Below are 24,841 nucleotides of genomic sequence, written 5' to 3'. Positions count from 1 at the left end.
TTCCGCTTCCGTTATTAACGGCGCGCGCTCGGAGTTAGAAGCAGGGCTTCTGGGGGCGGGGCTTGGGCGGAGCGCTAGCGGCGAGGGGCGGGGCGAGGAGGGAGCCCCTGTCAGTCCAGGGAGCGCCGGCAGGCGGGGCAGGGGGCGGCGAGGGGTAGGTTGGTCTCTGCAGCTTGAAACTGCTTGTTTTAATTTACTGTTTGCTACAGTTTTAAGGCAAAAGCTTACCGTTGCTTGGGCCAGTTATATCGGAAACTAAGATGTTTCCTCCTAACGAGTCGAGAATGGTTTCAATAAAAAGCTGTTTTTGCCAGCAGTTTGCTGGCGTGTCTAAGTGAATTGAAAATGTATATGAGATAAAAGGTTCCACGTAGGGCTTCCCTGGTTGCTCGGTGGTGAAGAATCCGCCTTACAATGCAGGGGATTTGGGTTCAAGCCCTGGTCTGGGTAGATCCCACAGGCCGCAGAGCAACTAAGTCTACGTGTCACAGCTGCTGAGCCTATGCTCTAGAGCCCGCGAGCCACCACTACTGAGCCCATGTGCCTACTGAAGCCCACGTGCCTAGAGCCCGTGCTCCACAACAAGAGAAGTCACCGCAACGAGAAGCCACGCACCGCAATGAAGAGTAACCCCCGCTCCCCGCAACTAGAGAAAGCCCTTGAGCAGTAACAAACACCCAACGCAGCCATAAATTAATTAATTAATTAATTAAAAAAAAAAACACACACTTGCTACATTCTGCTTCCTGATGCACACAGATCTCATGGTGCAATATGACTGTTAGAAATACTTGTGAAATACTGTTCAGATGAATTGCCTAGGATATTTTCCACTTGTTTCATGAAAATTAATGTGTGCAGGTATTTATCAGATTATAAATATGAATCATAATTTTTCAAAAGAGGCTTTTTGAAAGGCTGTTAAAAATTTTAAGTTATAGTAATAAGCATTATATCTCAACTGTTATAAAATTCCATTTTGTGAATCCTACATGATACATATGCATGATATATATTTATTTATTGAACTATGGTTGATTTACAATATGACATTCACTGCACGTGCACAGCATAGTGATTCAGAATTTTCATAGACTATAAAACTTATTACAAAATAATCACTATGATTCCCTGTGCTGTGCAATATATTGTTTAAGATATTGCTTATCTATTTTATACAAAGTATTGATAGCTTGGCTCTCTCAATCCCATACTCTTATCTTGCCCTTCCCCTCCTCCCTCTCTTCACAGGTAACCTAGTTTGTTTTCTCTGTGAGTGTGTCCTGTTTCACTATATACATTCATTTCTTTTCTAGATTCCACATGTAAGTGATATCAAGTAGTATTTGTCTTTCTCTGTCAGACATATTTCACTTAGCATAATGCTCTAGGTCCACCTATGGTGCTGCAAATGGCAGAATTTCATTCTTCTTTGTGGCTGAGTAGTATTTCATTGTAGATATGTATACCATTTCTTTAATCCATCTTTTTCCTTTTTTTATGGCTTTTAAAAAAAAGAAATTTATTTATTTTTGGCTGCTTTGGGTCTTCATTGCTGCGCACGGGCTTTCTCTAGTTGCCGCGACCGGGGCCTAGTCTTTGTTGCGGTGCATGGGCTTCTCATTGCAGAGGCTTCTCTTGCTGTGGAGCACAGGCCCTAGGTGCGTGGGCTTCAGTAGTTGTGGCACATGGGCTCAGTAGTTGTGGCTCGGGATCTCTAGAGTGCAGGCTCCGTAGTTGTGGCGCACGGGCTTAGTTTCTCCACGGCATGTGGGCTCTTCCCAGACCAGGGATCAAACCCGTGTCGCCTGCATTGGCAGGCGGATTCTTAACCACTGCACCACCAGGGAAGCCCTAATCCATCTTTTTCTTGATGGACACTTGGGTTGCTCCCATATACTGGCTACTGTAAATAATGCTGCTATGAACATTGGGATGCATGTATTTTTTCAAACTAGTGCTTCCATCATTTCCAGATATATACCGAGGAGTGGAATTCCTGGATCAAATGGTAGTTCTATTTTTAGTTTCCTGAGGAAGCTCATTTTGTGAGTCATATATTTCATTATTATTTTTAAAAACACAGTTTGCCCAATTTATCTATTTCATTTACATTTCTTCCGTTTTACTTCACTGAAATGCCTGGAGGATGCATAAATCAAGGGGTTGTTTTAAGATTTGTGTGGCATGTACACAGAGAAATGACAGATGCAATGTGTGAATTCTATAACCATGAAGACAGAATCTCCTCACATTTCAAGTTTATTGAGAGAACTGGAATAGTACCAGATAATGAACTAGTCTCACAGTGGCGTAGCAAGAGACTTATTGCTAATGTGCAGGTGAAACACTGGGATTTGATTTTATTTTATTTTTATGATTATGATTATTATTATTTTTGGCCAGGCTGTATGGTATGTAGGATCTTAGTTCCCAAACCAGGAATTGAACCCATGTCCCTTGCTTTGGAAGCATGGAGTCTTAACCACTGGACTGCCAGGGAAGTCCCTATCACTGGCATTTTGGAAACACGGTCTGTTAATTTTACCTTAAAAATGTCTCACTCATAGAGATAGAAAATAGACTTGTGGTTGCCAAGGGGGGGTCGGGAGGGAGAGGGATGGACTGGGAGTTTGGGGTTAGCAGATGCAAACTATTATATGTAGAATGGATAAACAACAAGGTCCTACTGTATAGCCCAGGGAACTATATTCAATATCCTGTGAGAAACCATAATGGGAAAGAATATTTTAAAAAAGACGGTCTATATGTGTATAACTGAGTCACTTTGCTGTACAGCAGAGATTGACACAACTTTGTAAATCAACTATACTTCAATTAAAAAAAAATGTATCTCTCAAGTTCCTCCCCTTCTTGCCATTGTTCCTATCATCATGTCTTCCTTCCACTGGTACAATGGAAACTGGAACTCCTCTCTCCAACACCTTGTAGGCCATGGTTAGTAAATAGGAACAATTTTCTGAATTCAACATGGAGATATTAGCTTGTTTCTTTTATTGTATAATTTGCATACAATAAAATATACAGTTTTCACGTTCACCATACAGTGGGATTTAGTATGTTTGCAATGCTGTCCAACAATGTTTTCATCATTCGTCATCACCTCTTAAAAAAAACCTGTACGCATTAATAGTTATTCAGCACTCTACCCTGAGCCACAAGCAAATATTTAGCTACTTTCCATCTCTACAGATATGACTATTCTGGGCATTCTATATAAATTAAGTCACAATATATGGCCATCTCGCTTCTTGTACTTGGCATAATGCTTTCAAGGGTTATCCATGATTAACTTTTATCAGTGCTTCGTAACTTTTATTTCTGATGAGAAACATTCCAGTTTGTTTAAACATTCATGATTTAATGGAGCTTTGGGTTCTTTCCACATTTTGGCTATTATTTAAAAAATGCTTCAGGCTTCCCTGGTGGTGCAGTGGTTAAGAATCTGCCTGCCAATGCAGGGGACACAGGTTCGAGCCCTGGTCTGGGAAGATCCCACATGCCGCGGAGCAACTAAGCCCGTGTGCCACAACTACTGAGCCTGCGCTCTAGAGCCCACGAGCCACAACTACTGAAGCCCGCAGGCCTAGAGCCCGTGCTCCGCAACAAGAGAAGCCACCACAATGAGAAGCCCGCGCACCACAACGAAGACCCAACGCAGCCGAAAATAAATTAATTAAATAAATAAATTTAAATAAATAATAAAAATAAATAACGCTTCTATCAACAATCTTTTACAAGGTGTTAACGTGGAAAATGTTTACAAATCCCTTGGGTAGATATGTAAATGTGGATTGCTTGGTGGGTTATTGTGATTTTTAAGAAATGTGGATTTGGTCATTCAGACGAGTAGTGCATTATTTCCACTATCATCTTATTTGGCAAAACTGGTTGATTTGAATTTTAAGGATCAATAATATTTTATTGCAAACTACAAATAAAAAGGAAAATGGTAATTTAAGAAAGAATGTATATTAGGACCTACAACTTTCCGAAAGTAACAATCTGTACAAAAGGTTGCCACAAAACTAATCACCAAATATGTTCCCAGTCCGCCTGTGCTCATCTATAAATTACTTTAATTATTAAGATGAAATGTAGCACACATATGTATATCATATTTAGCTTCTAACTAGTAAAATCAGATCTACGTTGGATAATGATTATTTTAAAAGGAGAATGGGGCTTCCCTGGTGGCGCAGTGGTTGAGAATCTGCCTGCCAATGCAGGGGACACGGGTTCGAGCCCTGGTCTGGGAAGATCCCACATGCCACGGAGCAATTGGGCCCGTGAGCCACAATTGCTGAGCCTGTGCGTCTGGAGCCTGTGCTCCGCAACGAGAGGCCGCGATAGTGAGGGACCCGCACACGGCGATGAAGAGTGGTCCCCGCTTGCCACAACTAGAGAAAGCCCTCGCACAGAAATGAAGACCCAACACAGCCATAAAAAAAAATAAATAAATAAATAAAATAAAACAAATAATAATAATAATAAAAAATTTAAAAAAAAAAAAAAAAAAAAAGGAGAATGAATCACCCAGGAAATAATCATTTGCGGCTAAACTAACATTTTGAAGTCACTAAACTCCCATTTTTCAATAAACAGTATGGTAACAACAACAACAAAAAAGAATTATTTCCTGTCTTCCAGAACAGCGTAACTTTCAGGTAGCATTTTCAGGGCTTACCCTCAATGGAATACATTCTGTACTTTCAAGGAAATACTTCTTTTTTATTTACTTATTTAAAAACATTTATTTATTTATTTTGGCTGCGCCAGATCTTAGTTGCAACAAGCGGGATCCTTAGTTGCGGCATGGGGGCTTCTTAGTTGCGGCATGAGAACTCTTAGTTGAGGCGTGCGTGTGGGATCTACTTCCCTGACCAGGGACCGAACCCAGGCCCCTCCATTGGGAGCGCAGAGTCTTACCCACTGGACCACCAGGGAAGTTCCACTTCTTTTTTTGATCGAAGGATAGCTGATTCACAATATTGTATGAGTTTCAGGTGTACCACAAAGTGCTTCAGTTATATAAATTTTTTTCAGATTAATCTCCATTGTAGGTTATTCCAAGATAGTGAATGTAATTTCATATGCTATATGGTAAATCCTTGTTGCTTATCTATTTTATGTATAGTAGCAAGTAAATCCTATTTGAGCCTCTAGTAGTTCACGGAAAATATTTAATGTTCCTTCCCCAATATTTAACATCTCAGTTATGATATAGCAGTTATATTACTATATAGAGTCTAATATTAAAATATATTTGGAGGTGATATTAGAATATTTCCCAACTACAAGCCTTTTGTATATTTCTCACATTCAGGTAAGATGGCATGGATAAAAAACATCTCAAAATGGATTCCTTTACTTCTTAGCCTGATACTGGAATCAGAATAACTACATCACAGTTGGGGAGGGAATTCTCTGGCAGTCCAGAGGTTAGGACTTGGCACTTTCACTGTGAGGGCACCGGTTCAATCCCTGGTCAGGGAACTAAGATCTGCAAGCTGCGGGGCACAGCCAAAAAAAAAAAAAAAAAATTGGAGAATGATTTAAGTGTGTTTAGAATCAGACACAGCAGAAAGGAAATAAATCTGTGAGTTAGAAAACACAAGGGCTCTAAAAACTTTTCCTTGACATTTTGAACATCAGACAGAGTAGCCCAGTGTTACATGGAATATTACCCTATCACGATAAAGAAGAAAGTCTTTTTTTTTTTTTTTTTTTTTTTTGTGGGTTTATCCGGGCATATTCCACTCTAATTTACTTTTTATTTTTTTTTGTTTTTAAATTATGAAACTTTTATTATAGTATAAAGTACATACAAAAAGGGAACACATCAAAAGTGCACAGTTCTATCAATTTTGCACAAATGAAACACACCCCTGCAACCAGCCCCTAGATCAAGGGACAAGCATTACCACCTCTCAGAAGGCCACTCCTGTTTCCAAGAAGAAAGTCTTTTGATATAATCTGTCCCTGACACCTTTTCCCTTTACTTTTTTTCTCTATTTGAGGGAAATATGAAATTTGAAATTTCATATTATTATTAAAATTACGGTGGCCATTTAATGCAACTGGCTAATAATCTTCCATGAAAATGAGACAAAACCTAAAATTGAAGAGGGTTTTGCCTCTCAGCCTTCTTCGTCATCCCACAGCCAGGTTGCTATGAGGGCACTGAAGACTTAAGTGCTCATGGTGGTAGAAGGGGCAGAGGACCTATCACACCGCCCACAGCACCCTCTGGACTTCCTGTTTGGTGAGAATGATAAACTTCTTTCAGTTACTACCTGAGAAACAGAATTATTATTTTGTCACGGGTATGGAATGGAGCACAAATGAAAGAATCCTAAACTTAAAATGTTGTGGATGAAAAATACTTCATGAAGACATCTCTTCACCGATGAGTTAGATCTGTTGAGCCCATGTGGGAGAAAATTTCACAATGTGTGAATAAATGATACTGTGAGAATTTATGACAAATGTTCACAACGTTCAGGTGTAATGTTAATGGAGTAAAGAATGTGAGGCCACAAATGCAATATAATTACATGTTTATTTGACCATCTGACTTACTGACCTATGAGCCGATGCATTACACAAACCTTCTTTGCACTGATAAACGCATTCACTCACCTGTCAGTTGGGAATGCTTCCAGTCACTGGATATCTAGCAGGAAACAAAATCAATACCCTGCCTTCAAGGAGCATATATATTCTACAAGGGAAAGTCAGCAATAATTAGATCAGATATGATGGTGTTAAGTATGATGAAGGTGTACACATACAATGAGAGAGTGACAGGGTGTCCTAATGTAAACAACGCGTTCAGGAAATGCCCACATGATAAGAAGATATCTGAATACAATCACGAATTAACTGAAAGAGTGTCATGCGAATACACATGGCGACCATGAGACAAAGAAGGTAAGTGGCTTCTGGCATCCAAGAAAGGCAAGAAAACAAATTCTGCCCTGGAATATCCAGAAGGAGCACAGTGCTTTGGATCATTTTACACGTCTCGCCTCCAGAACCATAAGAGAATAATTTTGTGTTCCTTCAAGGCCCTCAGTTTGTGGTAATTTGTTACAGTAGAAACAGAAAATTTAATAAATTAATGTATGTAGAGAATCAAAACAATCTATACAAATTTCTAGAAAAAGTATAATTTGCAAGGTGTCAGGGTACAATGTGCAAAAATCCACTGTAATTTTATACACATGCAATTTACAAATGGAAATTGAAATTAAATATATAATACAATGTTTGAATGCTCAAGAAAGTAAAAGTAGAAGGAAAATGTGTAAATCTAACAAAGTAAGGACTTTTATGCTGAAACCTACAACCGTAATGAAACAAAGATGACCTTCTATTTAGGTCATCTGAGCGAAACATACCATATTCATTGAATTGCTAACAAAATATACCAGATTAATTGACTGGAAGACACAACGTAGAAATGATATTAAAATGCCCCAAATTGACATACAGGTTTAATGTGTTTTCAATCAAGATTTCTGTAGATTCAAACAAGATTTTTCTAAAAGTAATAGGGAAAGGCAAAAGGACTAGAAGAGCTAAAATACCTGAAAAATACTGAAGTGGTTGGAATCACTCCACATGACCTCAAGATTTCTAATATAGTGACAGTTATCAAGACTGTGTGGGATTTGTGCAGTGACGGACACATAGACTAATGGAACAGAATGTGGAAACCAGAAAGAGCCCTACATCAGTGCTGTTAACCCTTGAACAGCACAGGTGTGAGCTGTGTGGATTCAATTATATGGGCATTTTTTCCAATAAATAGTACTACAGTACTACAGGATCTGTGGCCGGTTGAATCTGAAGATGCGGAACCATGGATAGAGAGGGACAACATTAAGTTATATGTGAATTTACAACTGCTCATGAGTCTAAAACCCTAACTCCATGCCTTGTTCAAGGGTCAAGTGTACTTCCAACCACTTTTTGACAAAGGTACTCAGGCAATTCAATGAAGGAACGACTTTCCAACACTGGTGCTGATCAATGAAATATTCAAAGAAGAAGAAGAAAAAAAGAGATCTCCATTTAAACTTTACATTTGTACAATTAGCTCAAAGTAAATCAAAGCTTTAAAACAAAGTTTAAAACTTTATTCTATAAGAGAGTTAGGAAGAACGGTATAGAATAAAATCTTCAGAATCCAGAACTTGATGCAGAGTTCTCAGACATGTCACAAGAGCATGACCCAAAAAGAATATATCTGGGATGAATGTTTCCATGAAAACAAGACAGAATCTTAAAATGAAAAGGGTTTTTGCCCTCCACCTTCACCCTTCTCAATCATACAGCAGTCATGTTACTATAGGAAGGTGAGGACCAAGTGCTCATGGATGAAGAAGCAGAGCATCCATCACACCCCACACTACACCCTCTGGACTTCCTGTTAGGTGAGAAGGATGACGCACCCACTTCTTTTCGGTCACTGTTCTCCAGGTGGTCTGTCACTCACAAATATAAACTGTCTTACCTGAGAACTAAGATTATTATTTCACATTCGTGGCATTTGTGAGGTAATCTCCAGAATGAGTTCTTTAATAATTCCTCCTCTTAAGGCCTGGCCACAATAAATGCATTTATCTGGTTGCTATTCAGAATGAATTTTCTAATGAAGCCTAAGATGTGGATGCCTGATAGAAGCCTTGTCATATCACTATATTATTAAAGTCTCTCACCAGTATGGATTACCTGATGGTTAAGTTAGGCTTGACAGAACACTGAAGGATTTGCCACACTCATTATATTTGAAAAGATTTTCTCCAGTATAAAGTATTTGGCAGATCTTAAGGTATGAATTTGGACTGAAGACGTTGAGATACTCATTACATTTGTAAGGTTTCTCTCCACTATGGATTATCTGATAGAAAGTGAGGCTTGCAGGCACAAAATCTTTGCCATATTCATGACGTTTGCTCAGCTTCTCCCCACTATGAATTCTCCAATGAATTGTAAGGTGTAAATTTTGAATGAAGACCTTCCCACATATGTCACATTTACATGGTTTCTCTCACATATAAATTATCGGATATTTAGTGAGGGTTGAGATCTGAGTAAAGGCATTTCAACTTCATTAAAGTTGAAAGGTTTCTCTACATTATGTATTCTCTGATGAATTGCAAAAAGTGAATTTCGACTGAAGACCTTCCCACACTCATTACATTTGTAAGGCTTCTCTCCAGTATGAACTCTCTGATGCTTTCCAAGGTTTGGCTTTTGAGAAAAGAACCTGCCACACTCATTACATTTGTAAGGTTTCTCTCCAGTATGAATTCTCTGATGACTTTCAAGATTTGAATTTCGATTGAAGACCCTGTCACACACATTACATTTGTAAGACTTCTCTTCATTATGAACTCTCTGATGCTTTGTAAGGTATGCCTTTTGATTAAAGAATTTGCCACACTCTTTACATTTATAGGGTTTCTCTCCCGTATGAATTCTCTGATGACTTACAAGATTTGAATTTTGACTGAAGACCTTGCCACACACATTACAGTTGTAAGGTTTCTCTCCAGTATGAATTCTCTGATGATTTGCAAGATGTGAATATTGATTAAAGACCTTGCCACACTCTTTACATTTGTAAGGTTTTTCCCCGGTATGAATTCTCTGATGTCTTCCAAGATGTGAATTTTGACGAAAGACCTTACCACACTCATTACATTTGTAAGGTTTCTCTCCATTATGAATTCTCCGATGGATTCTAAGGCATGAATTTTGACTAAAGACTTTGCCACACACGTCACATTTACATAATTTCACTCCTGTATGGATTACCTCATGTGTGGAGAGGTGAGAGCCACGATTAAAGGTTTTGCCACACTCATTACATTGGTAAGGTCTCTCTCCGGTATGAATCCTCTGATGACGTTTAAGGGAGGAATTCTGACTACACACTTTGCTACATACATCACATTTATACAGTTTCTCTCCGGTATGGCTTATCTGATGTCTACGGAGGGATGAGCCATGATTAAAGCTTTTGCCACAGTCATTACATTTGTAAGTTTTCTCACGAGTGTGAGTTGTCCAATGACTTATAAGGTGTGACTTTAGACGAAAAACATTGCCACATACCCCACATTTATATAACTTCTCTCCCGTATGGATTATCTGGTGTCTGCGGAGGGATGAGCCATGATTAAAGGCTTTGCCACACTCATTACATTTGTAAATATCGTTCTTAAATACACGCAGTTCATCCTGAAAGCTTAACGTAAGCCTATTTTCAATGGGCTTCTTTCCTGAATTCCACCTACCATGTCGATCTCTTCTGTGAGTTACATTTTCCTTACAGGCTACAGACATTCCTTTGTAATTTCTTTCATCATCCTTCCACTGACACCCAAAGTCATCTTCCTGGATTTCCGTGAAGTAAAAATGTTTCATTTTATGGCTTTCTTGTCTTTCCAACATCACTGTTTGGAATACTTCTCCTCTATCACTGTTTGCTCTTGGTTGTAATTTCCTGATCACATGTATATGAGAGATATCTACAAGATACAAAGAACCATAAGGTGTATTATTCATTACAATTCATGAGTAAACGTTTAATGTTGAATGTATGATATTAAACCAAAAGTAGGTAATTCCCCAGTGGTCCAATGGTTAGGGCTCTGCACTCCCACTGCAGGGGGCACGGGTTCAATCCGTAGTCCGGGAACTAAGATGCCACAAGCCACACAGCGTGGCCAAAATAAAGTAAAATAAACACAAAGTAATACTTATGCCCAAAAAGGTTATGAAACTTCCCAATCATGACCTTAAAAATGTTAGGAACACTAAAAGAATAGGACTCTTTACTAAAGAAAGAGTGATTACATGTAATTCAAATTAATACTAGGGGAGCCTAGTTCTAACACCCTATAACAAAAACATTCACACTAGACGAACTTATGTTAGCTCTTGAAGAAACAATATTTTTCCACCAAGGCATATACCAATTAACAATAAACATACTACGGTCTCATAAATGAGGACACAAAATATATTATACTATACATACGTTCTGCACACTATGGTTCATAAATAAATGCTGAAGAACACACAAGGTACTGTAATAGTACATAATCCAAAACAGACTTATCTAATGAATAATCTAAATAACTAGCAGTATAGAATTACAAAATACAGCATATAGAAAATGAAGACTTTGATAACACAATTTTTCAAAAAATATTTTTCTAAATATCTGCTATAAAACTATGTACCCATAAAGAATACATATTTTACTACATTAACAAGTGGTACATGTCAGTTGTATTCTATAATAAATGCTGAAAAGCCATCATATATAAATTACAATTAAAAATTAATAAATGGGGCTTCCCTCATGGTGCAGTGGTTAAGAATCCACCTGCCAATGCAGGGGACACAGGTTCGAGCCCTGGTCCAGGAAGATCCCACATGCTGCGGAGCAACTAAGCCCGTGCACCACAACTACTGAACCCGTGTGCCTAGAGCCCATGCTCTGCAACAAGAGAAGCCACTGCAATGAGAAGCCTGCACACCACAACGAAGAGTAGCCCCCGCTCACCTCAACTATAGAAAAGCCCGCTCACAGCAACAAAGACCCAGTGCAGCCAAAAATAAAATAAATAAATTTAAAAACACACCAAAAAAAATTAATAAATGAACTATTCTAGAGTTACCTAACCTAACAGCCAATAAACAGAGCAATTCCCTACCTTCACAGAGTGCTTAAATTCTCCAGTTCATTGCCTCTAAAATATATGTAATAAAGAGTGAGCAATTTGTATATTTATTAACTAGGGTCAGACACAACGTTGTTTAGAACAAATTGGAGATGAAAAGCATACAAGATATGATACAAAGTAATATGACAATAAACATGACAGAATATTAATATAACTATTTATAAAAAGTAACTTTTCAGTCTTTACTATAAAACATACAAGATTCTAAGCCATCTAATGGCACTAATTTGTTTAAAAGGCTTGAGGGAAATCAACACAATTTTTCAAATCAGGGAAGTAGACTCACACATTAATGTACATGACTGCAATTGATATAGAAGGTACTGAGAGAAACAGGATTTGAACCTGAACTTCCAAACTAAGACAACATATTCTAAAGCATGACTGCCCACCCAGGCAGTACAGATTACAAAATATTAAAACAAATACCAGGGGTTTAAAAAGAAAACTCCAAGAGAGATGCAAAAGAAGTGAGCCATGTAACTGATAATGTTATTCAGCCACCACTCCTGAAAATGATTTCTGAATCATCACAGCTGCACATAGTGATTTCGGTCGTGTCATGACAAAGTTACTCGACAGAAAAAGAGGGATCATTTTTACAGTCTGAGTGATGTGGAAGGTGGAGGGATGGGTGAAGGAGTGCTGCGGAAATTGAGACAATCAGGGGAACAACAAAAATACGTGAGCAAATAACAGTGGTTCCATCTACATCAAAGTACCATGTCAGGAAAGGTCAGGTCTGAGAAAGGGCACGAGTGGAGCACAGGGTATATGCGTATTGGGAGCAGAGCTTGTGATTGTCTAGCTGTGTGAATATAACTGTACAAGAGGAGAGCGGCCAAGATAGCTGAGTGGAAGGACCCTAAGCTCACCTCGTCTCAGGAGCACACCCAAATAACAACCTGCAGAACAACCATCGCTGAAAAAGACTGAAACCTACCAGAAGATATACTCCACAACTAAAGACATAAAGAAAAAACCACAACGAGATACGTAGGAGGGGGCGGACCCATGAGACCACCAAATCCCATACTTTGTGTGGGTGATGGACAAACTGGAGAATAATTACATTATCGAGGTCTTCCCACAGGAGTGAGAGTTCTGAGCCCCATGTCAGACCCTCCAGCCCTGGGGTCTGGCATCAGGAAGAGGAGAACTTGGACAAAGTTTTCCTGGGATAAATTCCTACATCATTTCCTGTGGCTCATAGGGGATGGTCATTAGTATATGGAAACAAGATTGTCACTCTGCCCTTAAGAGAGGCTTTTGTGACAGTCCTCCAAGCCAGGAAAAAAAACGGGAAAGACTTCTCAGTCAGGCTCTCGTGATACTTTCTATCTCGTGTCCTACAACACGCAGACCACTCTACTGAGTAGCTTCAAGTGGCGACTTACTGTGGAGCAGGAAAATATTACAGCATAAGAGGAAAAGCATTCTCCAACAAAAATTTCCTGTTACCCAGTAAACCCACTCTACAGAGAGTCCATCCGTAGCTGTCTGCTACAGGTGGATTATCACAGCAAAGAAACTGGATAAAATTTCAGACTCTAGGAATATGTATTTCAAAAGCAAGTTTCAAAAGGCAAAATCACGCAAACTTAGAAGAATATGAAATCAGGAGAGTCTACATTACTGACTTGGTAGAGCAGTACAAGAGCGAAAAAAATACAAGGCATGGGGGTCAGATATTACAGCCCTTGAGAGGAAACCATGCGTTCTATCCAAGATGCCAAACTGAGAGCCTGAAAGATTCACATATTCCCCATATCAGGGACTGGGAAATAAAAAGAGGATCTCTCTGTCCACTGTCTTTATAGCTTTGCCCTGTAAAAATTACACAAGATCCAATCTACCTCTCTGTTTCACACATCCCTGAAGTGTGCGGCAAAGTCAGAACAGAAGAAATGGCTGTGAAATCTAAACAAGCAGACAGGGTTTGAGACAGCTCCATGCTGGTTCTGAGGTGCTGGATGGAATGAAAGAGCAGCCAGTGTTTTCCCATCTTCTGATTAGGTCATATAAGATCACAAATAGGGATAAAACTGAGAAAGGCCCAGGGACTGGAGTCTGGAGGCATCAACTCTTATTATACGGACTGAGAACTGAGCATCCAATGAAATCAAGTACAGAAAGAGAAATGAAGGGGTCAAAAGACCCCTTTAAAACAACCCTCTTCATGCTCCTCAAAGTCAAGTAAAAACTAGTTCACAGGGGCCAGATGGCAGAGTATAGATCATGATAAAGACTTTGCCCTTTGGGCTTCCCTCCCTGGTGGCGCAGTGGTTAAGAATCTCCCTGCCAATGCAGGGGACACGGGTTCGAGCCCTGGTCTGGGAAGATCCCACATGCCGCGGAGCAACTAAGCCTGTGCACCACAACTACTGAGCCTGCGCTCTAGAGCCTGCGAGCCACAACTACTGAAGCCTGCGAGCCTAGAGCCCGTGCTCCGCAACAAGAGAAGCCACCGCAATGAGAAGCCCGCGCACCACAACGAAGAGTAGCCCTTGCTCGCTGAAACTGGAGAAAGCCCGTGCGCAGCAACGAAGACCCAACGCAGCCAAAAATAAATCAATAAAAATAAATAAACTAAAAAAAAAAAAAAAAAAAAGACTTTGCCTTTGTCTCTGACGGGGCTGCAGCCCCACCAGAGGGTGAAAGAATACATTTTACATGTTGAATGACAGAATGATAACCCAGGAATAAGAAAAATGTCCTCTCAGAGTTCACAATAAATAAATAAACTTCTATTTTCGGAAAGAACTCTCCCACTTGGGTAGAGTTACCCAAAGACTACTAATGCTGCCGCTTCTTCTCTGCCCTGAGACCTAACCTGTGTTCACACTTTTGATAAATTCCCACCCCCTTGGTTTTTTGCTATTTTCACATCACTCTTCAGAGGCTAGGGCTCTTCCTCTTGTTCCAAAATGCAAATAATATTCAGACCAGAAATAGAAATTTCTGCTTCTCAAAAGAAATAAATAAGATCTGTGGCTCTTCCAGAATCCCAGCTCTTTGTTCAGCTAAGGAGTGAGGACATGACGGGTGGGTCTGGAAAAATATTTCACCGATTGCTCCACCACTTGCCTCCTTCTGAATGCAGAGGGAACAGTGTAATATGCAGATAATTAGCTCCCTTCCAAGAAGTAGTGAATCGAAAGCACAGGGGGAAAAAAAGAGAATTTGTTATTTGAAAAGTTTGCCCTGAGCTTTTTTTTTTTTATTTATTTATTTTTGGCTGTGTTGGCTCTTCGTTTTTCTGTGCGAGGGCTTTTCTCCAGTTGCGGCCAGTGGGGGCCACTCTTCATCGCAGTGCGCGGGCCTCTCACTATCGCAGCCTCTCTTGTTGTGGAGCACAGGCTCCAGACGCGCAGGCTCAGTAGTTGTGGCTCACGGGCCTAGTCGCTCTGCGGCATGTGGGATCTTCCCGGACCAGGGCTCGAACACGTGTCCCCTGCATCGGCAGGCAGATTCTCAACCACTGCGCCACCAGGGAAGCCCTGCCCTGAGCTTTATAAATACTTAAGCTCTGGAACAACGCCTGACGTATCATGAAATGGATAGATCATTTGCAGAAAAGTGAAGCTTAAACTCATGATATCACATCATGAAGCTTTTCATATCTGAGTCAACAGGGATTTCAGATCAGTCAAGCAAAACAAGGGCTCCCAAGGGGCACAGAGGGAAAATGCAAAGATACCCAAAGGCAGATTCCAACTTCTGGAGGGAAGTTATCCTCACCCAAGGAGAGCAGGTTCCTGTAGGTCTCCAACATCACATCCACATAAAAGGCCTTCTGAGTAGGGTCCAGGCATTCCCACTCCTCCCGAGAGAATTCTATGGCCACATCCCTGAATGTCAACGGTGCCTGAAATGAAACCATATCTCATCAAGGGGCCATGAAGAGAGTTCTTATTATCACACAAAATGAGAAGAGGAGAGAGTGGTAAGGATCAATTCAGTGGAAGTATGTAGTCTGACAGATCCATGTAAAGGTATTTAGGGAAATTATGGGTCTCTAATTTTAATTTCTTATGCCTTTTCATAGCAATTACGATATCCTCCAATCAATGTAGAGTTTTCATTTTTCCGGACAACACACGAAAAACTTAGAAATAAAATTCAATAACAGGTTGTCTATGCAGAAGTGTTACATATTATGTTTTACACACTGCGTGATATTCAAAATCTAAATGAGCTACAGTATCAGTGGTGCCTTCAGAGATGACAAAGTCCACAGTGGCTTTACAGAAAGGTCAAAATCTGCAATTATGATAATGATAACAAGAGCAATGACTTGAAGTGTTGGAACAATTCCTATATGCTAAGTATCATTCTAAATAAATTCTTTACATGTATGAAATTGTTATAAACATAATAGCTCATTAGAGACGACCTGTTCCAATCTTACAGAGGATAGTATTGTGTCAGACACACTTGGAGACACTTGACTCAGGTCATAACACTAAAAAATGACACAGGAAATATCAGAACTCAGAGGGCTGGTGTCTGGAATTGAAGCTAAGGAATGAAACAGTTGAGTAACAGAAAGGGCATTAAAAACACACTGACAGAGGGTTTCCTGAGAAATTTTGAAAGAAGTTCAAGGTGAGCAACGTGGAAGGGCATAAAAGGTCATCATATATGTGGGCTCACACACAGATACACATAAAATGTTAGTAATCTTATTGCTATTTAAACCGTTAACACAATACTGTGGAAAAAATTCGAGGCCAAGGAATACATTTAAGATATAATTTCAAATGCAAAAAGATAGGTTTGAAATAATGATGTCTTTATCAAAACCATGGACTTGCACTTCCATGCACTCATGCACACACATGTAAACACACAATTCATTGAAAAGGCAGGAGTTCCCTGGGGGTCCAGTGGTTAGGTCTCGGCAATTTCACTGCTGTGGCCCTGGGTTCAATCCCTAGTTGGGGAACTAAGATCCCTCAAGCTGCTTGGCTTGGCCAAAAAAAAAAAAAAAGATAGGAGTTGTCTATTGACATATTTTTGGATAACATTTTCTTTTATCATTTTCATCCACATTTATTTCAGCATTTTCGAACAACAAGAAAGTATTACCGGGCTTCCCTGGTGGCGCAGTGGTTGAGAATCTGCCTGCCAATGCAAGGGACACGGGTTCAAGCCCTGGTCTGGGAAGATCCCACATGCCGCGGAGCAAAAGGGCCCGTGAGCCACAATTACTGAGCCTGTGCATCTAGAGCCTGTGCTCCGCAACAAGAGAGGCCGCGATAGTGAGAGGCCTGCACACTGCGATGAAGAGTGGCCCCCGCTTGCCGCAACTAGAGAAAGCCCTCGCACAGAAACGAAGACCCAACACAGCCATAAGTAAATAAAATAAATAAAAATAAAATTTAAAAAAAAATGTATTAAAAAAAAAGAAAGTATTACCTGCACTTAATTTACTTCGTCAACATTATTCTATAGTAGTCTAGTAAAAGAAGAATGGTACAAACATAAAGAGAAAAATACAAAACTTTTAACTCCTATCTCTATACAACACCTAAATTGAAGAATGTAAGTACAATTTTATCCACTAAAATTAAAATAGGTAGGTATTAACAAATGCAGAACAGAGTGTGTGTATTCCACTTATAAAACACTGACTCAAAATTAGAAGTTATTACTGTTATACATTAATTTAACATATTAAGAAAAAGACTTACCACAATAATAAAGTTAAAAACTTCCTGGAGAATTAAAAATCATGACAAAAAGGAATATAGAAAAAAATACATTGTTATGAAGCAAGAACATTTCACCAAACATCATAATCAGAAGGAAACCCTCAATGCTTTCCCTCTGAAATTACGCTAGAGGGAAGGGGGCTGGCCAGGGCTCCTGCCTTTCACCACTGTACAGTGTGCCTGCAACAGCGACCACCAGAGGAAGTAACAGGAGGAAAACAGGGAACAAGAGCGAGAGACACAGAGAGAGTGTATTAGAGCTGGGACTGTTAACATTCACAAATATAAGCACATGGGAAGGCGAAAAGTGAAAGGATGGAAAAAAATATTCCATCCTAATGAGAGCAGGGGCGACTACATAATGTCAGACAAAATAAACTAAAGACAAAATCTGATACAAGAGACAAAGGACAGTATATACTATTAAAAGAATCAATTCCCCAAGAAGATATAATAATTATATATACTTATATATTTAACATTAGAGCTCCCTCCAAAAATGAAGGAAACATTAACAGAAACAGAGACAGAAATAGCAGCACAATAATCGTATGAGACTTTAACACCCCAGTTTTTTCGATGGGTGGAACCAAAGAGAACATCAATAAGGAAACAGAGGCCTTGAACAACACTACAGACCGACTGGACCTAACAGACATGTACAAATCACTCTACCCAACAACAGCAGAAAACACACACTTCCCAAGAACAAATAAAACATTCTCCATGAGAGACCACATGTTAGGACATAAAAGAAATCTTAACAATTTTAAGAAGACTGAGTGCATAATGCATTTTCTCAAACTACAAAGCAATGAAATTAGAAATAAACAGCAGAATGAAAACAGAAAAATCCCCCAAAATGTGGAAGTAAAACAACGTATTCATAAATAACCAATGGGTCAAAGAAGAAATCACAAAGGAATTTTTAAAATATCTGGATGAAAATGAAACCACACAAAAATTTATAAAATGTAGTGAAAGCCGTACTAACAGGGAAGTCAAATCAGAAATCTACTTTTACTACTCAAGGAAGTAGAGAAGAAGAATAAACTAAAATCAAATTTAGCAAAAGGAGGCGCTTCCCTGGTGGCACAGTGGTTAAGAATCCACCTGCCAATGCAGGGGACACGGGTTCGAGCCCTGGTCCGGGAAGATCCCACATGCCACAGAGCAACTAAGCCCCTGCACCACAACTACTGAACCTGTGCTCTAGAGCCTGCGAGCCACAACTTCTGAGCCCACGTGCCACAACTACTGAAGCCCATGTGCCTAGAGCCCATGCTCCATAACAAGAGAAGCTTCTCACCTCAGTAAGAAGTCCGCGCACCGCAATGAAGAGTAGCCCCAGCTCGCCGCAACTACAGAAAGCTCACACGCAGCAATGAAGACCCAATGGAGCCAAAAGTAAATATATAAAATAAATTTTAAAAAAACAAACTATAAGGGGTTCTATGAACAATAATGCTTACAAATTACATAATCTAGAAGATACAGGTAAATTCATTGAAACATACAACCTATTAAGCTCTAATCTTTAAGTAATAAAAAAGTTGGGGGGCTTCTTAGGTGGCGCAGTGGTTGAGAATCTGCCTGCCGATGCAGGGGACACGGGTTCGAGCCCTGGTCTGGGAAGATCCCACATGCCGCGGAGCGACTGGGCCCGTGAGCCACAATTACTGAGCCTGCGCGTCTGGAGCTTGTGCTGCGCAACAAGAGAGGCTGCCATAGTGAGAGGCCCGTGCACCGTGATGAAGAGTGGCCCCCACTTGCCACAACTAGAGAAAGCCCTCGCGCAGAAACGAAGACCCAACACAGCCATAAATAAATAAATAAAAATAAAAAATGACTAATACTTTAAAAAAAAATGCTTAAAAAAGTTGGGACTTCCCTGGCGGCACTGTGGTTAAGAATCTGCCTGCCAATGCAGGGGACATGGGTTCGAGCTCTGGTCCAGGAAGATCCCACATGCCACGGAGCAACATAAGCCCACGCGCCACAACTACTGAGCCTGCGCTCTAGAGCCCACGAGGCACAATTATTGAGCTCACGTGCCACAACTACTGAAGCCCATGTGCCTAGAGCCCATGCTCCACAACAAGAGAAGTCATTGCAATGAGAAGCCCGTGCACCACAACGAAGAGTAGCCCCCGCTCACTGAAACTAGAGAAAGCCCGCGCACAGCAACGAAGACCCAACGCAGCCAAAAAAATAAATTAAAAAAAAAAAAAAAAGAAAGTTGAAATGAATTATAACTAGAGAGGTTCAAGCAGTAATCAGAAATCTCGAACAAGGAAAAAGCCAAGACCAGATCGGTTCACTGCATAATTCTACCAAACATTTACAGAAGAATTACCTCTAATCCTGATAAAAAGCTTCCGAAGAGCTGTAGAGGGAACACTAACAAACTCATTCTGTGGAGCCTGCATGATTCTATACCAAGCCCAGAGAAAGACACACAAAGCACAGAAAACTACAAACCAATATCCCTCATGAATACTGAAGTAAAAATCCTCAGCAAAATAGTACCAAACCAAAATCAACAACACATGAAAATGATTTTACATCATGACCAAGTGGACTTTATTACTATAAAAAAATCGATTCATGTGATACACCACATTAACAGGATAAAGGAAAAAAACATATGATCGTCTCAACTGATGCAGAAAAATGCATTTCACAAAATTCAACTACGTTTCAAGATATGAAAACTCTTGGAATTCCCTGGCGGTCCAGTGGTTAGGACTCGGCACTTTCACTGCCATGGCCCAGGTTCAATCGCTGGTCAGGGAACTAAGATCCCAACACAAGGCCAAAAAGAAAAAAGAGAGATATAAACACTCAACTAGAAAGCTTTCCTTCTCAGATCAGGAAGAAGGCAAGGATACACACTCTCTGCACTACTGTCCAGCAAAGTACAGAAAGCCCTCACCAGAGAAATTAGACAAGAAAAAGAAATCAAAGTTATCCAAAATGAAAAAAGGAAAATTATCTTTTTTCGTAGATGACAACTTTTATATGTAAAAGCAGTAAAGATTCCACAAGGAAACTGCTACATCAAAAAACAACTCTAGAAAAGTTGCAGGATACCAAAAGTTAATGCCCAAAAATCATGTGCATTTCTATACACAGTGAACAATGTCAATAGAAAATTAGAAAACAATCGCATTTCTATAGCATCAAAGGGGTAGAATACTTAGTAATAAATTCATCAAGGAGGCAAAAGACTTGTACACTGAAAACTATTAAATGTTGCTTAAAGACACACAAGGAGATACAAATAAATAGACACCCTATACCCATGGATTGAAGACTAAATATTCTTAAAATGACCCTATTACCCAAAGTGTTGTGTAGATTCAATGTAATCCCTATCAAAAGTCCCATGGCAATTTTTGCAGAAATAGAACTAACTATGCTAAAATTCATAGGGAATCTCCAGGGATCCCAAATCGCCAAAATACTCTTGACAAAGAAGAAAAATAGAGGGCACCCTTTATAGATTTCAAAACATATCACGAAATAATCAAGATGGTGTGGTACTGGCATAAACACAGATACGTAAAGTAATGCAACAGAATAGAACACTGAAAATTAATTTTGCATATATGTAAAACACATTTTCAAGGGTGCCAAGACCATCCAATAGAAAAAGGACAGTCTCAGTAACAAACGGTGCTGGGAAACCGGGTATCTACCGGCAAAAGTATAAAGCTGGAACCTTATCTGCATCAGAATGAGAAACTTCTGTGTGTCAGAGGAGGCAACCAACACAGTGAAAAGGTAACCTCCAAGGATTGGAGATGATGAAAATGGGTTAAGAATCTCCATGTGTCAGAGATTTAGGTTGATTTCAAAGTTTAAAATCAATAATAGAATGAAACACCCTCTATCACTGATGTATCTCTGAACTTTCCATTCCATTCCCAATCATTACGATTTTTAAATCAGTGACACACCCATTTCGCTTCTAATGCAGCATGAAGAGTCAGAAGGTATTTGCTGTAATTAGTCTGTTTCCTACAATTTACCAGGCGTAAGTGCATATTATTACCTGACTTGCATGTGCAGCTTCTTTATCCTGGTTTACAGAGAGCATACAGTGCATCCAGACGGGGCCTCTCAACAATCCCTGCTGCCCAACAGCACTGACACCCCGTCTCCAGTCCATGGGTGTGAAGTCCTGCCCAGGACTAGGCCCAGTGGAGACTCCTCACAAGTTCCAGGTCACTGGGTCATGGGGAGACGGGATCTAAGTGGAGATGACAGGCCCTGAGGCAAGGACCCGGGTGACTGTGAATGTACAGGTGTCAGGCAGGATACTTCAGAGTCAGACAAGATCAGCGAGTCCAAAGAAGGGCATTTCGGGAAGGACAGACAGAAACATCAACTGACAATATGACTTTACCTGAGAAAGAGCCATTTCTGACTCCTTTTTCTTTCCTCTTCCCTCCTCTTCCGGGCTTCTTCCTCAGGCAATAGGAGTCTTTAGAGGTCGATCCTGAAAGTGGAAAACATGCTGTTCAATGCTTAGAATCGACACACCCCCTTCCTGAGTCACCACCACACACACAGGGAAGACCTCAGCATGTGGAACAGACGGTCCCCTGCTGCCCACTGTCCCAGGAGGGACTCAGGACAGTAAACTCCCACACAGAGAACAACAAGTAAGTTCCTACACTTATTTTTTTTCAGTGCATGATAGATCTTTGAAGATCAAATAGTGTAGGTTATCCTTTTTTTATTGAATATATATATTTTTCAGATTATTTTCCATTATAGGTTATTATAAGATACTGAATATAGTTCCCTGTGCTATACAGTAGGTCACTGTCGTTTAATTATTCTATATATAGTAGTGTGTATCAGTTCATCCCAAACTCGTAATTTATCCCTCCCCCTCCTTCCACCTTTGGGAACCATAAGTTTGTTTTCAATGTCTGTTGAGTCTAGTTCTGCTCTGTAAATAAGTTCATTTGTACCATTTTTTTAGCTTTCCCCATATAAGTGATATCATACGTGTCTATTTGTCTGATTTAATTCACTTAGTATGATAACCTCTAGGTCTCTTCCTGCACTACTATGTGTTTCCATTTCATTCTGTTTATCTGTCTCCCTATTTCCTTCTATGTCTCTGCCTCTTTGTTCCCCTCTACTCTCCTGCTGTTTCTGCCCTCCTCTATTTTCTCACTCCTGTCCCGCCCCACTCTGCACCTTGTTCCCCCTATTGACGATCTTTCTCCCTAACCTTTCGGATGACCTACACTTTTATGTATTTCTGCCTTTCTTCCCCCCATTTCTGTTCCCTCTCTGCCCTCTGTTTACACTCCTTCTCTCCCTGTTACTCTCCCTTCCTCCCCACCCTCTGGCACCCCAGGTGGCTATGCTTCCTTCCTGCTCTCTCTGCTCTAGTAGTCAATATTTTTCCTCTCCTTCTCTCCCAGCACCATGATGCTCTGAAGGCCGTGGTTCCACCTTTTATCCTCTCCCGGACCCTCTGTGTGAAACGCCTCACCATTGTCACCACCCTCCCACCACTGATCCAGAGTCCCTCACCCTTTGTTGCTCTCCAGTCCCTGGAGATCCGGCTTTTTTATTTACTTCTTTATTTTATTCACCTGCTACCTTCCAGGCTTAATCACTTTCACTTTACTGTCTACTTAGAAGTCCCTCTATGTTCCCATTGGTTCTCCCTCATTCTTTATCCCCCTCAATTTTTCTGTTTCTCTCAGTCGCTCTCTGTGTCTGCTTCTCCTGATCCCCCTCGTCCCTGTATTTACGAGGATGGCGACTGAATACGACGCCCGCATACTGGAAGAGACCGTTTGGAACTCAAAACCGAAGAACACTGTGTGTCACAAGGCTGGCCCAGGTCACCTCCCGCTACACGGGGTCTGAGGAAGGGCTGACCAGGAAGGGGAGGCCTGCGGAGCAGAAAGACCGGTCTGAGTAAGAGGCGAGGACAGAGGGTCTAGGAGGGAGGGGGTCTCAGGAGAGGGGTGGGCTCTCCAGAATCCCAGGACCGGGAGAGGACGCGGCCTCGCCGGCAGCACGGCGGCCGGAGCTGCCCTACGGAGGCGGACGGCGAGGCTGGGGGGGCGCGAATCCACCTCACGGAAGAGGACTTTACAAGCAGGGCGGAGGTACTAAAGGGTTTTAAGCAGGCAAATGTAGCGAAAGGCGGTGTCTACGTGGACCGAAGACAGAAAAGGCAAGGGCTTCGGTACTGGCTTCAGAGAAATTTAAAACCCAAAGGGAAACGGTCCGCGATGTGTAACAGTGATTTACATGGGGAGGAGGGGCGGGAGTGGGAATTTAAACACCGCAGTGACTCCAGCACCCCGAGGATGGAGTAAAGGGACCGCGAAGCACAGATTTAAACTAGAAAACAGAAACTTACGGTCTGCAGTGTGACCTTCGTTGCAAGCATTCCGTTTCCGGGTCCGCAGAGAAGTGCGCATGCGCGTAGTGAAGAGGCGGGGCGGGGTCTGGGTGGAGCGCTAAGGACCGGGTTGGGGGGAGGTGAGGGGAACCCAGGTGCAAGCAGGGACCAAGGCAGGGCGGGAAGGGGGCGGGAAGGGGGCGGGAAGGGGGCGGGCCCGGAAGGTGCTTGGAAGGTGCTTGTTGTACTTGACTGGCTTAAGTTGCAGTCTGTAACAATTTTAAGCTAAAGCTTACATTTGTGGGGGCCAGTTATGTCGGAAACGAAGATGTTTCCTCTAGACAAGTAGAAAGTGGTTTAAATAAAAGCTATTTTTCCCAGCAGGTTGCTCTCGTGTCCTGCTAATGAGCCCAAAGGTATTCATATTTCTGGAAATGTGGGTCTTCCAGAATAGTTGACATGAGTCAGTGGTTGGATCCAGGAAGATTTTGTGCAATTAGAATTAATTTAAGAACTGAACTTGTCTCTGTATTACACACTAGAATGAGAAACACAAAACTCTCCCTGGGTTGAATGGGCTATTTCATACTGACACCCTGCAGAACAGCTTCTCCGTTTCTACTCCCCTTTCACTCCAGAGGCCAAATTCAACCATCTACTTAGTTCCAGAGACGCAGGGACAAGTCGTAGGGTGTGAGACTGGAGGACTAAGGCAAGTGATAATTTAGGTCAGTTGCTTTAAAAAGAGCAAAACGTTTTCAAAAGTTGTTGTAAATTGGGACTTCCCTGGTGGTCCAGCGGTTAAGACTCTGCACTCCCACTGCAGGGGCCACGGGTTCCATCCCTGGTCGGGGAACTAAGATTCCGCATGCCTCACAGCGCGGCCTGAAGAAAAAAATAAATAAGTTTAAAAATTGTTATAAATTGTATTGTTCTTTCTTTTTGCTAAC

General features: G+C 40.9%; 2 protein-coding genes across 4 annotated transcripts in view; one reads left to right on the top strand and one right to left on the bottom strand.

Moving 5' to 3' along the window:
* The window catches only part of LOC114235400 (zinc finger protein 665-like), a 427,904-nt gene that overhangs the window by 365,755 nt on the left and 37,308 nt on the right, over positions 1 to 24,841 (top strand). The gene's annotated exons all lie outside the window — the stretch shown is intronic.
* Positions 6,601 to 23,950, bottom strand: LOC103014098 (zinc finger protein 665-like). 3 transcript variants are annotated; one of them, XM_028165910.2, is made up of 4 exons: positions 23,910 to 23,950; positions 21,918 to 22,010; positions 15,531 to 15,657; positions 6,601 to 10,565 (listed from the first exon to the last, which is right to left on the bottom strand). In XM_028165910.2, exons 2-4 carry the CDS (start codon positions 21,930 to 21,932, stop codon positions 9,091 to 9,093), a joined length of 1,617 nt encoding a protein of 538 aa, XP_028021711.2. In that variant the 5' UTR covers positions 21,933 to 22,010; positions 23,910 to 23,950; the 3' UTR covers positions 6,601 to 9,090. The 3 variants fall into 3 exon arrangements, with proteins under 3 accessions (XP_028021711.2, XP_057389535.1, XP_057389534.1); XM_057533552.1 differs by lacking the exon at positions 15,531 to 15,657 and having other exon boundaries at positions 23,910 to 23,944; XM_057533551.1 differs by lacking the exons at positions 21,918 to 22,010; positions 23,910 to 23,950 and adding an exon at positions 18,816 to 18,890.

Source organism: Balaenoptera acutorostrata, chromosome 19 (assembly GCF_949987535.1).
Source record: "Balaenoptera acutorostrata chromosome 19, mBalAcu1.1, whole genome shotgun sequence".
NCBI lineage: Eukaryota > Metazoa > Chordata > Mammalia > Artiodactyla > Balaenopteridae > Balaenoptera > Balaenoptera acutorostrata.
Note: the sequence above shows the minus strand (reverse complement) of the source record. Positions and strands in the feature narration are given on the sequence as shown.

Excerpts from the sequence above, each read along its gene's own strand:
- LOC103014098 (XM_028165910.2), bottom strand. Across the intron at positions 10,566-15,530 it reads CAGGAACCTGCTCTCCTTGG|ATATCTCTCATATACATGTG; the intron begins GTGAGGATAACT and ends TGTATCTTGTAG.